This window comes from Dermacentor albipictus, chromosome 5, assembly GCF_038994185.2.
Source record: "Dermacentor albipictus isolate Rhodes 1998 colony chromosome 5, USDA_Dalb.pri_finalv2, whole genome shotgun sequence".
Taxonomy (NCBI): Eukaryota; Metazoa; Arthropoda; class Arachnida; order Ixodida; family Ixodidae; genus Dermacentor; species Dermacentor albipictus.
In genome coordinates, this window is record NC_091825.1 from 18,019,757 (window position 1) to 18,039,568 (window position 19,812).

Below are 19,812 nucleotides of genomic sequence, written 5' to 3' on the forward strand. Positions count from 1 at the left end.
GCCATGTTGTCCCTGCAAACGTCTTGATCTCATCCGACCACCTAACTTTCTGCCACCCTCTGCTACGCTTTCCTTCCCTTGGAATCCATTCCGCAACTCTTAATGACCATCGGTTATCTTCCCTCCTTATTACGTGTCGTGCCCATGTCCATTTCTTTTTCTTGATTTCAACTAATATATCATTAACTCGCGTTTTTCCCTCACCCAATCTGCTCTTTTCTTATTCCTTAATGTTACACCTATCATTCTTCTTTCCATAGCTCGTAGCGTCGTCCTCAATTTAAGTGGAACCCTTTTCATAAGCCTCCAGGTCTCTGCCCAGTACGTGAGTACTGGTAAGACACAGCTGTTATAAACTTTTCTCTTGAGGGATAATGGCAACCTGCTGTTCATGATCTGAGAATGCCTGCCAAACGCACCCCAGCCCATTCTTGTTCTTCTGATTATTTCAGTCTCATGATCAGGATCCGCAGTCACTGCCTGTCCTAAGCAGATGTCTTCCCTTACCACTTCTAGTGCCTTACTACCTAATGAAACTGCTGTTCCTTTCCGAGACTGTTAAACAATACTTTAGTTTTCTGCAGATTAATTTTTAAACCCACCTATCGGCTTTGCCTCTCCAGGTCAGTGAGCATGCATTGCAGCTGGTCCCCTGAGTTACTAAGCAAGGCAATATCATCAGCGAATCGCAAGTTACGAAGGTATTCTTCATTAACTCTTATCCCCAATTCTTCCCAATCCAAGTCTCAGAATACCTCTTGTAAACACGCTGTGATTAGCATCGGAAAGATCATATTTCCCTGCCTGACGCCTATCTTTATTGGGATTTTGTTGCTTTCTTTATGGAGGACTACAGTGGCTGTGGAGTCACTATAGATGTCTTTCAGTGTATTTACATACGGCGCGTCTGCACCCTGATTCCGCAATTCGTCCATGACTGCTGAGGTTTCGACTGAATCAAACGCTTTCTCTTAATCACTGAAAGCTATATATAGAGGGTGGTTATATTCCGCACATTTTTCTATCACCTGATTGATAGTGTGAATATGGTCTATTGTTGAGTAGCCTTTACGGAATCCTGCCTGGTCCTTTGGTTGACGGAAGTTTAAGGTGTTCCTGATTCTATTTGTGATCACCTTAGTAAATCCTTGTAGGCAACGGACAGTAAACTGATCGGTCTATAATTTTTCAAGTCTTTGGAGTCCCCTTTCTTACGCATTCGGATTATGATAGTGTTTTTCCAAGATTCCGGTACGCTCGAAGTCATGAGGCATTGCGTATACAGGTTGGCCAGTTTCTCTAGAGCAATCTGCCCACCATCCTTCAACAAATCTGCTGTTACCTGATCCTCCCCTGCGGCCTTCCCCATTTGTATAGCTCCCAAGGCTTTTTTTACTTCTTCCGATGTTACCTGTGGGATTTCAAATTCCTCTAGTCTATTCTCTCTTCCATTATAATCGTGGGTGCCACTGGTACTGTATAAATCTCTATAGAACTCCTCAGCCGCTTGAACTATCTCATCCATATTAGTAACACCTCACCTCATCATCACACCTGATGGCCTATAGCAATTTAAAGTAATGTCGTTTGCATTATGCAACGCCCCTGCCACGTTCGAGCGTATGATAGACTCCTTGCTCCAAGGTTTCAAATGGTCCACATGCCTCTGCTACCTCGACGACGTCATCGTCTTCTCGCCAGCGTTCGACACTCACCTTGAACGTCTCACAACTATACTTGATGTATTTCGAAAAGCGAAGCTGCAACTTTACTCGTCCAAATGTCGTTTTGGCCACTGGCAATTTACTCTTCTGGGCCATCTCCTTGACGCTTCCGGAGTACAGCCTGATCCCGACTATACTCGCGCTGTCAGAGAGTTTCCGGTTCCAAAGACAGCCGCAGACATTCGAAGTTTTGTAGGGTATGCTCGTATTTTCGGCGTTTATTCCAGATTTTACGGAAATTGCTTGACCCCTCACTAATCTTTTGAATAAAGGCGTACAATTCCCGCGGGGTACTGCAGAAGCCGCCGCCATCTCTCGTCTCGTTACTCTTCTCTCCTCACCACCTATTCTCGCCCACTTCGACCCTGATGCCCCTACAGAATTGCGTACAGATGCCAGCTGTCATGGCGCAGGTGCCGTCTTAGCCCAGCGTCAGCGTGGCCAGGATCGCGTTATTGCTTATGCGAGCCGCCTCCTCACACCATCGGAGCGCAACTATTCCATTACGGGACGAGAATGCCTTGGTGTAGTCTGGGCGCTTGCGAAGTTCCGTCCTTACCTTTACGGTCACCCTATTTCGTAGTCACTGACCATCATGCTCTCGGCTGCCTCTCTTCGCTAAAAATCCTACAGGCCAGCTTGGTCGATGGGCTTTGAGGCTACAATAATTTTCATATTCCGTGGTGCACAAGTCCGGCCGCCTGCATCAAGACGCTGACAGCTTGTCGCGTTACCCTGTTGACGACTCTGACTCCTCTAATATTGCCAGGTCTTCTTGCGTATTCTCTGTATCACAGCTGCTTCATTTCGCCGACGAGCAACGCCATGAGGCCTACATCAGAGCACTCATCGACCGTTTTCAGGACTCTCCGGCCGATGCTACTCTACGCCTCTTCGTCCTCCGCAACGGTACTGCGTACCGTCGTAACCTTCATCCGGACGGCTCTCAGTTCCTACTTGTAATACCTAAACACCTCCGCTCCACCGTTATAGAAGAGCTCCACGACGCACTAACGGCAGGACATCTCGGCGTATCTCGAACCTATGACCGTGTACGTCGCCGTTTTTTCTGGCCGGGTCTTGCCCGTTCCGCACTACGTTACGTCGCCGCTTGTGAAGTTTGCCAGCGACGCAAGAAACCTTCCCAGCTCCCCGCTGGCTACTTGCAGCCGCTCGACATTCCTGCCGAGCCCTTTTATCGTCTAGGCTTGGACCTTCTCGGCCCATTTCCGGAATTTACATCAGGAAATAAGTGGGTTGCAGTCTTCGTGGCCTACGCGACCCGCTAAGCCGTAACCCGTGCTCTTCCGACTAGTTGCGCAAGTGATGTTGCGGACTTCCTCCTACATGATATTATTTTGATGCATGGTGCTCCGCGTAAATTGCTAACAGACCGTGGCCGTACGTTTTTTCCGAAGTCATCGACGACATCATGCGTGCCTGCTCAATACGGCATAAATTTACCACCTCCTATCATCCCCAAACAAACGGCCTCACTCAGCCCTTGAACCGCCCCCTAACAGACATGCTATCCAAATACGTTTCCCACGACCACCGTGACTGGGACCTGGCTCTACCTTACATTACCTTTGCATACAACTCTTCCCGTTTCGAAACTTCTGGCTTTTCCCCGTTTTACCTCTTGTATGGCCGCGAACAAATGCTACTACTGGACACTGTGCTTCCGTCCGCCACAGCTTCAACTAGCGATCATGCCCGTGATGTGCACTCTTCTTTCGCGCACTCGTCTACAAGTGTCTCAAGACAAGCAGAACCAACGCTACGACCTCCGTCACCGTGATGTCCATTTCGTGCCCGGCAGCCTCGTGTTGCTTTGGTCACCTTCGCGTAAAGTTGGCCTATGTGAAAAACTCCTTTCTTGTTACACAGGTCGATATCGCGTGCTTCGGAAAGTGACCGATGTCACCTATGAAATCGTTCTAGCCACGCCCACTACGTCCTCCGCTGTGACAACCAGTGACATTGTCCACGTCGCCCGACTCAAGCCCTACAACTCTCCACGCGCCTTGGATAAATAACAGCACCGTGGTGGTGCTTTAGCCACCGGGGGGGGGGGGGGGGGGGGGGGTTAGTATTACGATATCATCGAGCGATGCTCAAGAAACGAGCCGCCACGAGCACGACGATGAAGTTGGTCGGTGCACTTGGTGCGAACGAGTTTCGGCCTGGCTGCCTGGCTCCAGTGTAAATAGCCTGTAAATAGCCTTTCCTGTCGGTGTCTTTCCGCACGCAACAATATTTTTAGTAGAGAAATAAAGTATCAAAATAAGACGTTTAATTCCGTGTTACGAGTCGTCTGCCGTACAAAAAAAAAACAGAGTTGGTCTAATAAAATTGTAATTGCTGTCTAACTGCAGCTTTTACATGCCGTCAAGAATGTAAAATGCTAGATTTCAAACTGCAGCAGTATTCGAGCCTGTTGAAAATGAACTCCACTGCGCACCTCGTAAATGAACATATGTTCGTGCCTTTTAGTAAGCTCATGATCCAGGCCGCAGGGAACTTTCTTGCTACTATTGACATATGGGTAAGCTTGCCATAACAAGCCTTGTTGCCCTTTCTTATAGGCACTGGAAGACCGTATTTTTATCCCTACTGAACATCATGTTTGCAGATATGATCGTCAAATTATGCCTTGAGCAGTGGCACAACCAGGGATGGTGCGGGGGACACACTGGGCACGTGCTTAGGATGCGTCAAAAGTGGTGTTTGCGACACACCAGACTAATGACAGACCTATGACTTATGACAATGACCAATACTCTATCTATTAGCAGTAGTATTTTAACATTGCTGCCGAACGAGGATGAACGGTCAGTTATTTCTTATTTGGTTAAACCTAAAAATTTGAGTTAGTTTAGCAGTTGACTGTTGCAGTCATTTAGATATTTCGCATGCATTTCGGTAGGAAGACTAAGAGCTAAGACTCATTTAGTGCCATGACCTTGACTGTCTTGACGTTGTTTTACACCATGCCCTTGCGTTTAATCTCGCACACGATATTTTTCAGGCACTCGCTTTATATAACGCAAGAAGGCAACTGCAATGACACAAGGACGTCAAAGAGCCAGCCCAGCACGACTTCACGTAGTGCAAAGGAGCGAATTCCAAAGAATCAAAATACATTGCCATGCAATTTGAACACGTAAACTAGAATATGAGTATATTGGGTTCACCATTAGACTGAATGTCAACAAAATCAAAATGAAGTATGTCACACCAAGATAAAAATTCTCACGTGTTCTAGGCAGTCATCTTAACATGGTATACTTATATGATGTCTCCGATGAGAAACTCGAAATCAAGTATGCTCTCTGGAGACAAACATATACGAGCAAGTGTCAGTGAAAAGTTAGAAATCTGTGTAAAAAAACCTGAATTGTTGTGAGAAGTGACTGCTTTTTGTCTTGCCTCTCTACCGATATACCCATCTGATAAAAAAATAGTGGTACAATGAAATTGCATATTTGCTTAGTGACATGATACGTACTTGCAATGAGCACGGTGCCTGTGTTCACTATAAAAAGCATCAGCTCATGCTTGGTTAGGTGCTTACATACATTTAACTGCTTTAATAACTTGCAGTTAACAGCAAGTGAACGCAAGTGTACAAATACAAACCACTGTGATTCTGTATTTTAAATGGTAACATGAAGCAGGCAGATTTTCATGTCTACCTTTTTATAAATCCTTTACACCTAGTTTTAGAGTTATGGATTCTTTTTAGGGTCAAGAAAGGGGAAGCATTGGGGTAAGATAATCTCTTGTTTAAGAAGTCATTATCGTTTACGTGCATGCTCACGAAACAGATTCATTAGAACCGCTCGTGCCTCCTGAAGCGAAAGCAAGGAGCAATTAAGGCCTTTAACTGTGTACACCGTGGAACACACCTTACGTCTTAGAAGCCGGAGAGTCACTTGGAATTGGAAGTAATATTCAAAATGTGAAATTGTGGTTTCTCTAATCTACTTGCCAAACAAGTATGCTAGTGGAAGTAGAGATGCGTTGCGAATTGTTCACCAATTGCCAGATATGAGCATGTGGTGCTAAGCAAAAGTCCCTTAGCTTCATGGCTTCTGTAGACATAACTTTTATAAGGAAAAATAAAATTAGAGTATTTTCGCTCATAAATTTCTGGACTTAAGATAGAGTGCACGGTGAGGCGATGTATTATTCGTCCTAGAAACATGTGTACTTGTTTTGAGACGAAGATTCTGTGAAGTGCGATAATTTTTCTTACTTTAACGCGTCTTAAACACTTCAGCAGCAAAAAAACCTTTGGTTTCAGGCAGTTGGTTCACTGGGGAAGTATATGAATAATCGCATGCAAAATCCACGTGCATGGAAACGATATGCGAAACAGGATGGTGCCATTCTCAATTTCTGTTTGGCTTCTTTGTTTGTCTTTTTCGTGCGCTTCCCTGCCTGTATTCATGCTTATGTCACCTTTGATGCATCATGTTCCTCACACCTGATTTTTGGTTCACACCTGCAGCCATGCTGTACTTTAGTTAGATCGCATATTCAAGGAGTCACAATAATTCATGTAATTATGCAAGCTGCTTCTCAGAAGTATAGCATTCTTACCCTAACGGGAATGAAAAGCTACCCTATATGACAAGAAATTTAATGCGCAATGTATTATTTCCAGTGCTCCTTGCAGTTTTATACTCATTTGCTACACACTAGGTAACATTGTAACTTTTATTTATATGTGAGAAAGCGTGCTGAAGCCGAACAGCACCAGGAAACAACTTTTGTGAGGAAGCCGACCGAATAGGGAATATGCCTCTGCACCGGTTTGACACTGGGCTCCCAGGATATTATTGCAGAACCACAAAACACACTTAGAAACAATGAGGTGCAGCCCATACATGAATAATTTCATGGAAAATGTAAGCATAGCTAGCTAGACCTGCGGCCTCACATGAGAATATACAATACATTTCTTAATGCACTGTACTCTACGTCAGGAACATCCATACTCTCTACAAGACATTATCAAATTAGTTGCTGTCTTGGAATATGGCACAATACAGTTTCTTGCACTATTTATCTACATTACCAGCCCCATGCTTAGCAGCTCAGCTGGTAACATCTGTCATTAAGTGCACACGTTTTGTGCAAGAAAGGCGTTTTCTGGCCAGAAATGTGGCGCACATTTCTCTTCGATCATAGTTTCAATACTTTGCGAGTTTGCACACGTTTGTTCTATGTTGAAATTTCCATTGTATATTTTTGAAAAGAAGGAGCCAATTGAAATTAAAGGATATTTCTACACTGTAATACTGATGGAACTTTAGAGAATATACTCATGTTTTATTACAAATGCGTTATAAAGTTTATGGGCATCATTGTAATCTGATTTTATTTGTTTGTTAGTATGTTTCTCACATTATCATTCAGTTTGTCTTGTGTCTGATCAAGAAAGATTTTCGCATTTTAAAAGAGAAAAGGTTTCATTTGAGTAACTCGGCGACGACAGATTACAACCCAATCACCAAGCATAAGGGCAGGAGCTGCTATCAAATATTCCCCACATGTAAATATTGCGAATCCCTTCAAACGTGACCGTGGATATACATCCAGCTTTCACACTATTGGGACGAATACTAGCACCCTGTCCTGAAGGAGTACAAGGACTGTTTGGGGGAGTAGAAACATTCGGCTTGGAGGAGTAGAAGTAAGCGGTTTGAAAGAGTAGCAGCACTCAGTCTGGGGGAGTACTATTACCCCTGTGGGGAGAGTATTAGAACTCTGTGGAAGAGTATTAGCACTCCCAGTGGGTAAATTATTAGCACTCTGGGGAAGATTACTAGCACTCCCTTGCGGTGGACTAACAAAACTCTGTCAGGAGGAGTTGACCTACTCTCTCTCGAAGAGGGTCGACCTACTTGAAAAAAGTGAAAAATTGGACAAGTAGTTACTCCCTAAAAAAGAGTGCCCGGAACTCTGTTTTTAGAGTGCAGCCGGGCACTGCAGCTGAACTCGGCAAGTATCGAACTCTCATTCGCGTTTAACGTTTTACAGTGGGTATAATTTTTTTTAATCATGAAATATACAATTTGCGCGTCTGTTTATCTAGCGGAATTTATTTTGCTTGGAACAGAAGCGGCAGCCTATGTTTGCGTCACCGGTGGCGGAGGGGCACATTCTCCGCGGTCGTCGATTGGCCCGTCGCTCGTGCCCTACGCCGGATGAAAGGCCGTCTACTTTGGACACCTCTTGCGCCGCAGACGTTCTACGGCACTGGAGGTCATTTCGCCGTTACGGCATGTTTCACGCTAGCGTGGACGCATCTTAACGCTCGCAAAACGCGGACGCCAAGAAGTAGCGTTGTCAAATATGGCGGCACCCATGGCTCCACTTCACCGTGAATTCTCGTGTTGGCTACGCACTCACTATCCTTCATCGCCAGTCACTATTATAATGAGCTTTCACTTGCTCTAAACTCACCTCAAACGCTAGCTATGAGCGCATAGCATACCCGATTTGGGAAATCGTTCGGCAATTCTGGTGTTCGTAGGCCTTACGAGACGCGTCTGCACGGGAACGGCAGAATGGTCACGGGGCACCAGACAGCGCCCTGCCATTTAACGCAACGTTATCGAATTGTTCTTGCGTTTAACGCACGTAAGGCGAGAAACCCTATTTTAAAACAGTCTACTATAAAAAAAATGCTGCTTTCCCTACTTTTAACCAGGTGGCGAACCGATAAGCATAAGAGCTTTGACTACTCCCACCTAGATGGCGTGGGGAAGTTTAGCGCTTTCCGGCGCTTCGGGGAGCGGGGGGGGGGGTTGTTTTACGGTATACTATAGTTCTTTCGGATAGCCTCCCGCAATAGTTCAGCGTGCGGAACAAGCTAACGCTAACGCAAGCAGTTTATGCTATAATAAAACTCTCTACTTTCATTTACTACGGCAATAAACGTCACAAGCTGTTCCGTTACCTCACGGACCGAACCCGAAGGCTCTAACACAACGTCTCGAAGCGCTAGCTGCCACGAGAAAAGAAAAAGAGAAACTAACACGTTGCCGCTCGTGATGCAAGAAAAGTCAATGCTAAGTCTGGGGCCTAATAGAGACTGCAGTCGGCGACAATCTAAAAATTACATACAAGCTCCACCTGCAAAGGCAACGCAGGTAGCGTTGAACCCAGAAAGAGCTGAGCCAGCAGGAGTGCACACATAAGTATACTCAAATGATATAAAACTAATAAGGTTCGCAGATTTCTCTGACGCGACGTGGTCTGGCGTCAACTAAATGACTGCTCTTTCCGTACACGTGCGCGTTTGCGGCACTGGTTTTACATGTTTTCCTCAAATTTTAGGGGTGATCTGAGTATCACTGTACAGTCGCGTGTATTTTAGCTCGAAACCACAAGCCTTCATTTTCCATTTAGCCCGTAATTCACATTAGCAGAGCAAGGTCATTAAACTTTGAAGGGACTCCAGCTGGCTCGGTTCTTTTTAGAGGTGAAGGGTGGGTGCACGGCGTTTAAGCGGGTAGAGCTTGTATGTATTTCTTATCTTGTTACCGACTACCGTGCACGCTAATGTGGTCTAGGTCGTGCTGTGTAACTTAACGCATGTGCAGGTCGTCTCAAAGGGCTAATGGTATTGCCATATATTTAGATGCAAGAACTACTTCCATTTGAAGGTCGAAAGTCTCTTGAAGGCTTCGAAAACACGACTATTCAAGCACCCCACCCACCTTGCCTTCTAGGCTCTCAGCGAGCTAGTGGATAACATGTGCATGAGCATTTCTGCGATAGTTTTGCCAAATAAGACAAAGATATGGCCAGCACCATGGACAACACAGCGTTCAAGGAGGCACTTTAGGTAGACCGGATGCAACCCACACGAGTCGAGCTTGCACGGGGATCCTGGTGGCGGTGGGTACAAGGCAAGTTCGTGGCGGGCGCTTGGCCGACCGTGTCGCGCCCACGCATTGAGGGTCGCCACGCCGGGGGGCATGTACGCAACCGGGATGCGCACTGAGGCCCGCCAGGTGCTCCGGTAGCGGTCCACGTTGGTGGCGTACGACAAGGTCAGGGCCATCTGCGAACGAATAGCAACGGCAAGTTCATTTGTTCACAGAAAGCTTTGCATGCGTTCCCAGTTAAGCTCGGCGTAGTGCAGAAATAAGTAAAATGAAATGTGGTCCACGGCGTAAGTTGGTAAGACATAAATCAAACTAAAACCGAAGGCGAGGGACATGTGCGCAAAGAATCAATGGCACAAGGGCTTACTTTCCGGTATATTTTTCAAATACATCACGAATATAAGTAATTATGGAAGAACTATATAAGTGAACCTTTATAGCATCATATTTTGCATCTCTTGACATCACACACACCCCTAACACCTCAACCTCCACGAGGCACACACCCCAAGAGGAGCCAACATCCCGCCAAACCCCTACACCTTTCTTTCTCCTGCATGGGAAGTATTTCCAAATGCTCGAATGGTCGGAACATTCATAAACACAGGCAAGAACTGGTAGCCTCAAGCGTACTGGACTTCTACGTAATGTGACTGATCTACGTAACGTAACGTTTATCTGAATCAGTGAAAAAGAGTGTTTCTTCACCGAACGCGTGTGGCATTTGAAGCATGGAATAATGTAACCCTTGATATATTGCATCTTTTATCTTTATATTAAATAAAATGTAAAATTTCTAATTGCGGGACATCAAAATAAAATCAAAATCACTTTATTTCAGGGCATTTCCTGCGGAGACATGACTAAAGGCTGAAACAGCCATACGGGTCCCCTGCTCCCATTCAGTTCATAGAGCATTTACGCGTACAATAACGTATACAATAAGGCGCACATTATATTAAAATTGCAGTTGCACTCAATGTAGCTCTGAAGCAGGAACGAAAAGTGACTTCTAATACATTAGATAACAAGTATGAGATGCATACATATGCTCAATGATCACGCAGATAGATATATATACATATACAAAAGGGTCACAGAGGATTCATGTGCTAGCTAGTAGGCCTTTTTTATCATATTACTGATATGTAGAGAACAATTGTATACCATTACACTGCGTACATAAACAGAAAAAATTTAAATTCAGAAATACTCTGAATAGAGTTGAAGCTAATGTAAAACAGTGTACAATACACATGCTGTTGTGGCAAGAACAGTTTGGTATATTCTTTTAAGTTTACCAGGACTATCAGTCCAATTTATTATGTCTTTATGTTTATTTAGAATCTGTATAGCTTGATATGTTAACGATTGTTTCCCGTAATTTCTCCTAATCTTCGGAAGCCTCCTTCTATGCTGCCTAAACCCGTACTTATGTTCAACTACCATATCAATGTCCTTGTATATGTTTGTGGCGTGTATATGTTGCATTGATTTATATAGATACACTTGATTGGCGATAAGCATGTTGTGTTTCACAAACAACTCCCTGGTACGTAAGTCACGGAAATTTCCTGCATAATTTTTTCTTTCCTTAGGCTACATTCGATACAGCCTTCCGATACTCTCAAACTTGAGCATTTCCTGCTTATGGACATTAGAGAGCGTTCAAGCGCAGGCACTCAAAATATGCCTCGCCTTCTCACGACGGGCCTCCAACAAAGGCACTATTGAGGAAGCCCGCGTATGCCCATTATGAATATACCTGTCCCACGAACCACTTCGAGTGTATTCACACTTACTGACACGACACCATTGCTATCCACTGACGTCGGTTCTACATGAGCGGCCGGACAGCAGTTTCACAAGTGCAGTCCACTACCAGCTACCCCACATAACTTCAGGCTATGTCCTTCCATATCACCCCGTCAAACCGCCGTGGGTGATGGTTCAACCTTCCGTATGTGTGCATGTCTCCGGTATACGAAAGAACTCATTGGTTCCCGTTAGCGGACTACAACTTGCTCTGACATAGATCTGGTCAGAATAACAGACATATGTTTATGTTTACACAGAGCGCTACGCGTCCCAAAGGTATCGGCAGCAGCTGTGGTGATACCAGCCCAAAAGATGACTCGAGCTTTCATACTATACTATAATTCTACATCAACCGCTGCAGAGCTTGTGGCTATTCGGGAAGTGATTCGCCACATCTGCAGGGAAAGAGCTCAAGATTGGTGCATTTACACAGACTCAAACCCACGCTGCAAATTTTGGGATGCTTCCTGCGCCACACCGCATATCAGGTTCTGGCACTGTAGATCACCGAGCTAGTTTCATGCGCTCAAGAAAAACACCACCGCGTAGTGTTCCAATAGATCCCGGGACACTGTGGGCTCACTGGTAATGAGATGGCCCATGCTGCAGCAAGGCGCGCTTTCAGCAATGGCCTGCGAACTGTAGTGCCATTCTCCAGACCGGACGTCACATGCCTCCTGTCAGAATAAATGAGGAGTGCGACGAGAAGATACTGCGCCCAGACAGACGCTCATCACGTCCGCCTTAAAAGGCTAGATCCCAACCTGCAATTTCCATTTCTGCATGGAATTGCACACCCTCATACATGCCTACTACACAAACTGAGATTAGGCGTTGCCTTCACGCGCAAATTCTTGCACATCATTGGATGGACAGACTCCCCGCACTGTTCAGTGTGTGGCACTGTAGATACTATTGACCATGTGCTCGCGGTGTCCCCTTAATATGCGCGCGAAAGACTGACAATGGCAGAGACCTTGAGATATATACGCAATAGACCACTGTCAGAGGACCTCTTGCTAGGCGCATGGCCACAGAGTTGTTAAGCGACACGGGCCTGGACTCACACTTGTGAAACCAGTTATGCAATGCGTCCTTCACCTCGTCGCACCCATTATCATCCCCCATTGTGACCCTCTTTCTTTCCTTCTTCCCCTTCCCCCACGTAGAGTAGCAGGCCAGATGCTCCATTTAGCGGCCGACCTCTCTACATTTTCCAGTCAATAAACTACTTCTTCTTACTTCAAAAATACGTAGCACGCGCTTTCGTAGTACCGTTAAGCTATTGTAGTTGCGCTGAGTGGTGACACCTCATACTAGCGAACAGTAGGCAATCTTAGAATATACTAGAATGTAATAAAGAACTTTGTTTAGCCGAAAAGGTGTTAAAGTAGAAATCTTTGTAATGCATCCTATTGATCAAGCTATATCGATTACCAAATGGTCCACATGACTCGACCATTTCAAAGACTCTTGGAACCAAACGACTAGGAATATTCACTAAGGTGTTAGTTGAGAGCTCTCAGTTACATACGTAACATGAATGACACGTTGGTCGCGTTTACTTGAAGGAGGAAAATGATCTATTTGGTTTGAGAGGCATTTAATTGTAGACAATTATCATTTAGCCATTCGGATAGGTTTTGTTGATAATTATTAGTCTTTTCTTGAAGGTCACGTTTCGTCCGTGCAGTAAAAATATAGTTGTATCTTCCGCAAACATTACTATAATAAGGGCGTAGTCAATATGCGTTATGTGATTGATGTGTCATAAAAACAGGGTGGAACCTAATACTGATCCTTGGGGTACTCCATTTGTTACATTTAACGATACCGAGGAATAATAATTAACATTTCTAAATTAGAAGCGTTTCTCAAGATAGGTGGTTGATTTAAGTAGCATGGCACATACTCCAAAACATAACATTTTTAGAAGAATACCATGATTCACGGAATCAAACGCTTTTCGGAAATCCAGAAAGATCCATAAAGTATAATTCTTATTTTCAATACTTTCAATGATTTTCCACTTCGCAAGCACTAACGCTTGTTCAATCGACTTGTGTTTTTGAAATCCAATTTGCGAACTAGATATGACATTTTTTTGCAGAACTTTGTTATGCGATCGTTTTTTGCCGACTCAAAGACGTTTGCTAAAACAGGTAATACCGATATTGGAATATGACATTGAAAGCAAAGTAAATCCCAGTGGCACATACTCTGCTCACATCCCAGTGGCATCACAACCTACCCAGTGACCTCACTACATGATAAAAACAGTCATTCGCCACCTTGCATCATAAGAACTGCGGTCGATGGCCTCAATTCCCAAAAGAAATGTGAAGTGCTTGCAAAAAACAGCCGCCAAATGATCAGCGAAATAATAGAAGACTATACAATATTTATAATGAAACAGAAATGTGTAAGTGCGCGATCTGTTTTGCTATCGACATGGAAATTGCATATTCATCTCCTCACCCTATGACCAAACGCATTTAACGTTCATATGCATAATTGTGTGAGGATGACCGATCCCGGTCTCTAGGTTTTTAATGCTTTTGCGCCTTTAACGCCTCATTCTGCCATGTTTATATTGACACGTGTACTTGTTTGTCTTTATCGGGCGCCACGTTTCACCGCCTAACAAGTGTTATCACACAGCGCAGGACCCACCTGCATGTATCGGAAGTTTCTGGAATGTTAGCGATGTTTCCATCCGCTGTCTGTGACAGAAGCTTGTTGTAATCTGATTGCATGTGCGCGTGACTCGAAGAATGTAGAACTTCATGTAAGCCACGCAGGTCCCAGCGATTACTCTGGAACATTCGACCACTGATGTATAAAAGCCGACGCGCTTGACCCACTGATCAGATTTTCTACGATTACCGACTGTGTTCGCCATTGTCGTCGTTCTTTGAGTGTAGCCTGTTTTGTGGGCACAGGTTCGCCCAATAAAACGCTAGTTTCATCTTTCCCAATTTCGCTGTTTTCTTCGCCGTCACTACCACGTGTCAATATGTCATTCGGTGCTGATAACAAATAGGTTGTTAGACAGCACAACGATTTGCTTTTCATGTGCCGTCACCTACATTCGTGTCTTTAGCACTATTGCTGCCTATAAATGAATAATGAACTCGTCAATGGTTTCCCGCTAATGAACCCTATATAGTATTTGTTATGCAATAAATAAATTGAGGAAGTAGTACGTACATTTTATTGGGAGCAAGAGACTCGGCGAAGACACAGCGCCGCGTATCCGATGATGGCACACAAAGGCTTTGATAGCAAAAACACGGCGTATGACTATGTACAGGTAAGCAAGAATTGCTAAAGATAACCGCTGTATTTCTTTCTCTGCCTATATATATGCATATACATAGTGGGTGCGTACGTGTGTATACACGACACTACGTTATGGTAGCACCCCCAAAATTCAAAATATTGGATGCATAAACGCCTCCTTCCAACTGAACACTCCTTATGAGGTCCCCATGCCGTGCCCGTTAATATCCTACTTGCTTTTTTTGCCATGACCACACAATAAATTTATTAAATAATTTCTCTGATTTCATGATAGAAACCCAATAACTGCAGTTCTGTCTATATATATGAAGACTATCATCCATGAAGCTGAATATTGCTCACATCAAAGTTTTATATCGCAGTGTGACGCAAATTCAACCCAGAAATAGTGCTACATTTGAACTGCCTCATTTTGCAGAAGGCTCATTCTGCGCGAGAAGTCTCAAATGACAATGGAGACCATCACTGATTCTCCTGAAAAAAAAATTTGTATGTGTTTGGTGGTGGTGGTGGTTGCGGTGGGGGACGGGGAGTTGGTCAATGTGTGAATGATGTATCAAAATAGTATTTTTTTAATACATCAATTGTTAGTGACATGCACGCTTTGTGAATTTTCCGTGAAGCAGAAAAGGTTGGCAGAAAATAATTTTCTTTTATCAGGAGTCAAAATAGGTATAATGGCGAGTGTTATGTTAGAATATTCTTCTGGCGTGGATCTTTTGTGTGACGTCACAGTTTACCACAATAATGAATTTTCCGCGGTCAATTGGCTCAGTGAAAAAGCAAGAAATTGTGCTCTGGAACAATTTTATAGCATGAAGATTGCTAACGTTCCCCACCCCCCCGCCACAATATTTATTTACTATGTTTTACTATTGTTAAACTTTATGTAATTATGTTCTTTTCTTTTGTTCTTGAAATGATGTACTATTGCAGAAAAGAAGTTCCTCCTTTAGCCAAAATTCCCTTTTTGACGATGGACATAACTAAATCAGGCATTAAGGCCCTGCAGATAAAAATACGTTAAATCATTTATTACATGGATGCGCCTTTATTATTGTGATCTGCAAAACTTAATTTGAGTACATCTTGCTTGAGGCAAGAAATATAGTTCGAAGTCCACAACCAATGTCACCAGTAGGCACTTATGAACCGTGTCTGCACTAAAACATTGCGAGCACGTGCTGTACTGCAATACGTGCGAGCAGCAATTGCACGCTTGCCGTGCTAACCAACTTAATATGCATAAAATATGTGTTTCTGCTTCCTTATGCGCAGTAAATGCAAGCGACGTATCCTTCGAGACGAGGTTTATTGTACTCGTCCAGCGACAGCCAGAAATACAGTGGCAGTAATGGTAGCCAAGCTCGATCGGCGAACCAGCCGCGCGACACGGTCTGCTGATGGGACTTTCCAGTGCCATTCTTCTTCCTTAAAATCGCCTCCTTGCTGAAAAAATAACCATCCTGGCTATCTACTACGACGACAAAACGATGGGATCGTAAGAAAGCATGTGTGCTTGAATAATTTTACGTCTCCAGCGATGGCAGACACTTGAGGGGGCCAATGACTCGAGAGTGTAGTTGACAGGCAAAGTTTGCGCAATGATGCGATAAGGACCATCCAATTTCGGTAGTTGTTTCGATGAGTGGCCAGGATTTATACATGGGACCTCGATCCAAAGAAGGGATTCAGTCGGGAAAGCAGGAGCAGGTCCGCCACCATTACGTCGAACCTTTTGGTGGGATTTGTCTGCTGTAGTGAGCATGCGGGCGAGCTGCCGACATTCCTCGGCATGCTTAGCGGCGATGGAAACTTGAGTACACTCTGAATCATCTGGCTGATATGTAAAAGTGTGTCGATGGTACAGGAAGGTTCATGGCTGTAGAGAAGGGCAACCTTATGACGTCATCTCCATCACTACATCAGCTGCTTTCCGAGAACGCGTAAATATTCATCTTCATTGTTAAATAGTCTTTGCTGATTCTTTTTTTATATAATACCCACTATCAGCTACGAGTCATTGGCCGTAACCATGAAGAAAGAGAGAGAGCCCACCAATGATTGCTCGAGGCAAGCCGCTGTTCGCAACTCATCATAGCTCTGGCAGAGGGTCACTACTTCAGACTTATTGCTGGGGTTCTTTGCCAAGAGCACGAAAAAGGCATTGTTGTTAGCCTACATTTAAAATATGCCCGGTCTTGTCGCTTTCCGCCATTGTCACATCCATGCGCTTGTAGAGATACGCGACATCCTCGATGTAACTAGTGACTGTCTCCCCACTCTATTGCGCTGTTCTCGCAAACGTTGCTCGACGGGAACCTTGCTAACTGCAGGCCGCCCAGACACGTCTGTGAAGTTTGTCTTAAATGCCACCCAATTTGATAGGCCAGTATCGTGGCTGCGGTACCACTAGATCTCAACGTCGCCCAGATAGAATATGGCGTTGTTCGGTTTCGTCGCATTGTCTCACTGGTTGTGGCCGCGCAAACTTTCATAGGTGGCAAGCCAATCCTCCACGTCATGATCTCCGATCCTACTGAAAATGGCAGGATCGAGCTTACGCAATGCACCCGAGCAGGCCATGGCTGGCATCGTGCACGTTAGACGCGGTGAAGGGTCTTCCGCCATGGCCAGGATGGTTGGCAGAGGCCTGCTTCGAAGTTCCGTGTTTCAAGGTGTACCTGACACCTTCACCAAATGTGACGTGGTTTATTGGACTCCTCATGCAGCAATCAGAAACACAGCACCAGCAGCGACAGCTCAGCTAGATCTGCGAACTAGCCGCGCGACACGTCATGGCGACAGCGCTTTCTAGCATTCCGATCTTGTTCTGGCTCCAAGACATGCGACGATGACGGGTCTTTCCAGCGCCATTATTTTTCCTTATACCGTTTGCATTGTTGAAGTGCTGATGTCCCCCTGCGTAGGCTTTACGATTATACCTTTCTGTGATGAAAGTAAACCACGACAGCTTCGAGGTTCGTCGTCAGCTCAATACATACTGTGCATAGCGTTGGTTCATTGTTTTGTGCTGTAGATCAGCAGATTGCTAAATATGGACGACCTTGCATCATCGCCACTCAGTGCGAACCATGTCGTAGCAGACAAATGTCAAGGAATTTGTAGTTTGCCAGATAAATCGTGCTGTGAGCGCCGGTGGGCGTGATAAAACGCTGTTTTGGTTCTGGTGTGAAGCAGCAGCGAAAAATTGACCGCGTGATTATTGTCCATCTCTATAGAACCGAACGAGGCTAAGTCAGGCACTGTCTGCCACTGGAAGAGGTTCACATCTATGCCACGTTCACCTACTTGACCGCCTCAAATCCCGCAATTAGAAGTAGTGAACTGACGAACGCCCATCGTATACGAGGTATGTTTAAGAATTTCAAGTGACTCATCACAAGTTCGCTTGTAGAATAGCCATAGTGCATCTGTCTGTCAGAAAATTGGCCAGTGCTACTATAAGGCATGTTTTTGCCGCAAGTTAGAACGCACACAAAAGAAAGACATATAGAAGACAACGTGTCTTCTATGTGTTTTTGAGTGTGTTTCAACGTGTTGTCTTTTACGTGACTTCCTTTTGAGTGTGTTTCAACGTGTTGTCTTTTATGTGTCTATCTTTGGGTGTGTTATAATTTGCGGCAGAAACAGGTCTTTTAGCAAGCGCCAGCTAGGCCAACAAGCAGTGTTATAGCCAGTAGTGCATGTGTGGTTGGCAGTAAAGACAGTTCAGGAAAGGAACGCCTACCGATGAATTTTGTTGGGGAGCTCAACATTTTTCTCAACTCAAACAAATTTATTCGTGTAAAAATTTGCAGAAGAATAAAGCCTGCCGCCAAAAAATGAACTTTTTCATTTATTTATATCTGGATGGCCTTAAGGCCTCTTTGGGTCTGAGCATCATCAAAAGATGACTTTCTGGTAGTCTTCAAATCAGTTTTCAGAAAGTGGACTTCAATTCATATTCGAAAATTAGTTTTAATACACGTTGTAGCAACGGGAAAAGATAACAAGGAAATGTGGCTGAACACCTTCAGTATATTCGTGTAAGAACATTTCTGAATCGTGCTATTCACGGTCTTCGCCCACTGTCCCCAAGACATCATCCTCGGCTTAGACTTCCTCTCCGCACATTCTGCTCTCATCGATTGTTCCGCCAGTACTCTCCGCCTTGACCTGCCTGTTCTGGATCCTGCTGAACCACACCCCAATCGCCTCAGTTTCGCCGACTTCGTTCGCTTGCCGCCTTCGGCACTGACCTACGTTGACCTAGTGTCATCCCCACCAGTCCCCGACGGTCACTACATCGCGGCTCCTATGCCAGACGTCCTCCTTACACACGGGATCACAGTACCCCATACAGTTTTATCTATTACGGCGAATTGCGTCTGCCTGCCAGTGGTCAACTTTGGCTTGACGACACAAGTGCTGCCACGTGGGATGTCTTTGGCCCAGCTTTGTTCATTCGAGGATCACTCAGTAGCATCCATTGCAGTAGACGACACTTCATCCGATACTCCTCTCCCATCGCAGTCGACAAATTGTACCATCGCTGACTTACGGAAAATGATTGCCCCCGACTTGCCCTCCGAGCACGCTCGTGAACTCTACCGCGTTCTGTTTTCCTACGACGATATGTTTTACTTTAACGATCGTCCTTTAGCCCAAACTACAGCTGTCAAACATCGCATTAATACCGGCGATGCCCCTCCCATTCATCGCCGCCCGTATCCAGTGTCACCAGCTGAGCGTCAAGTTATTCACGCAGAAGTTCGCCAAATGCTTGCCAAGAACATTATTGAACCGTCATGTAGTCCTTGGGCGTCACCGGTTGTGCTGGTAAAAAAGAAGGATGGCTCATGGCGCTTTTGCGTGGATTATCGGCACCTTAACAGGGTTACCAAAAAGGACGTGTATCCCCTACCTCGGATTGATGAAGCCCTTGACTGCCTCCACGGTGCTCGCTATTTCACCTCTATTGACCTTCGCTCCGGCTATTGGTAGATTGCCATGGACAATCTCGACCGCGAGAAGACTGCCTTTGTAACACCCGACGG

General features: G+C 44.9%; 1 protein-coding gene across 3 annotated transcripts in view; it reads right to left on the reverse strand.

The window, feature by feature from the left end:
• LOC135906583 (UPF0462 protein C4orf33 homolog) overlaps window positions 1-19,812 on the reverse strand; it is a 182,605-nt gene that overhangs the window by 26,391 nt on the left and 136,402 nt on the right. For all 3 annotated transcript variants that reach the window (XM_070539502.1, XM_070539501.1, XM_065438041.2), the window contains one exon: window positions 9,611-9,807. In XM_070539502.1, coding sequence (XP_070395603.1) covers window positions 9,611-9,807 — 197 coding nt within the window. The remainder of the gene's footprint in view (window positions 1-9,610; window positions 9,808-19,812) is intronic.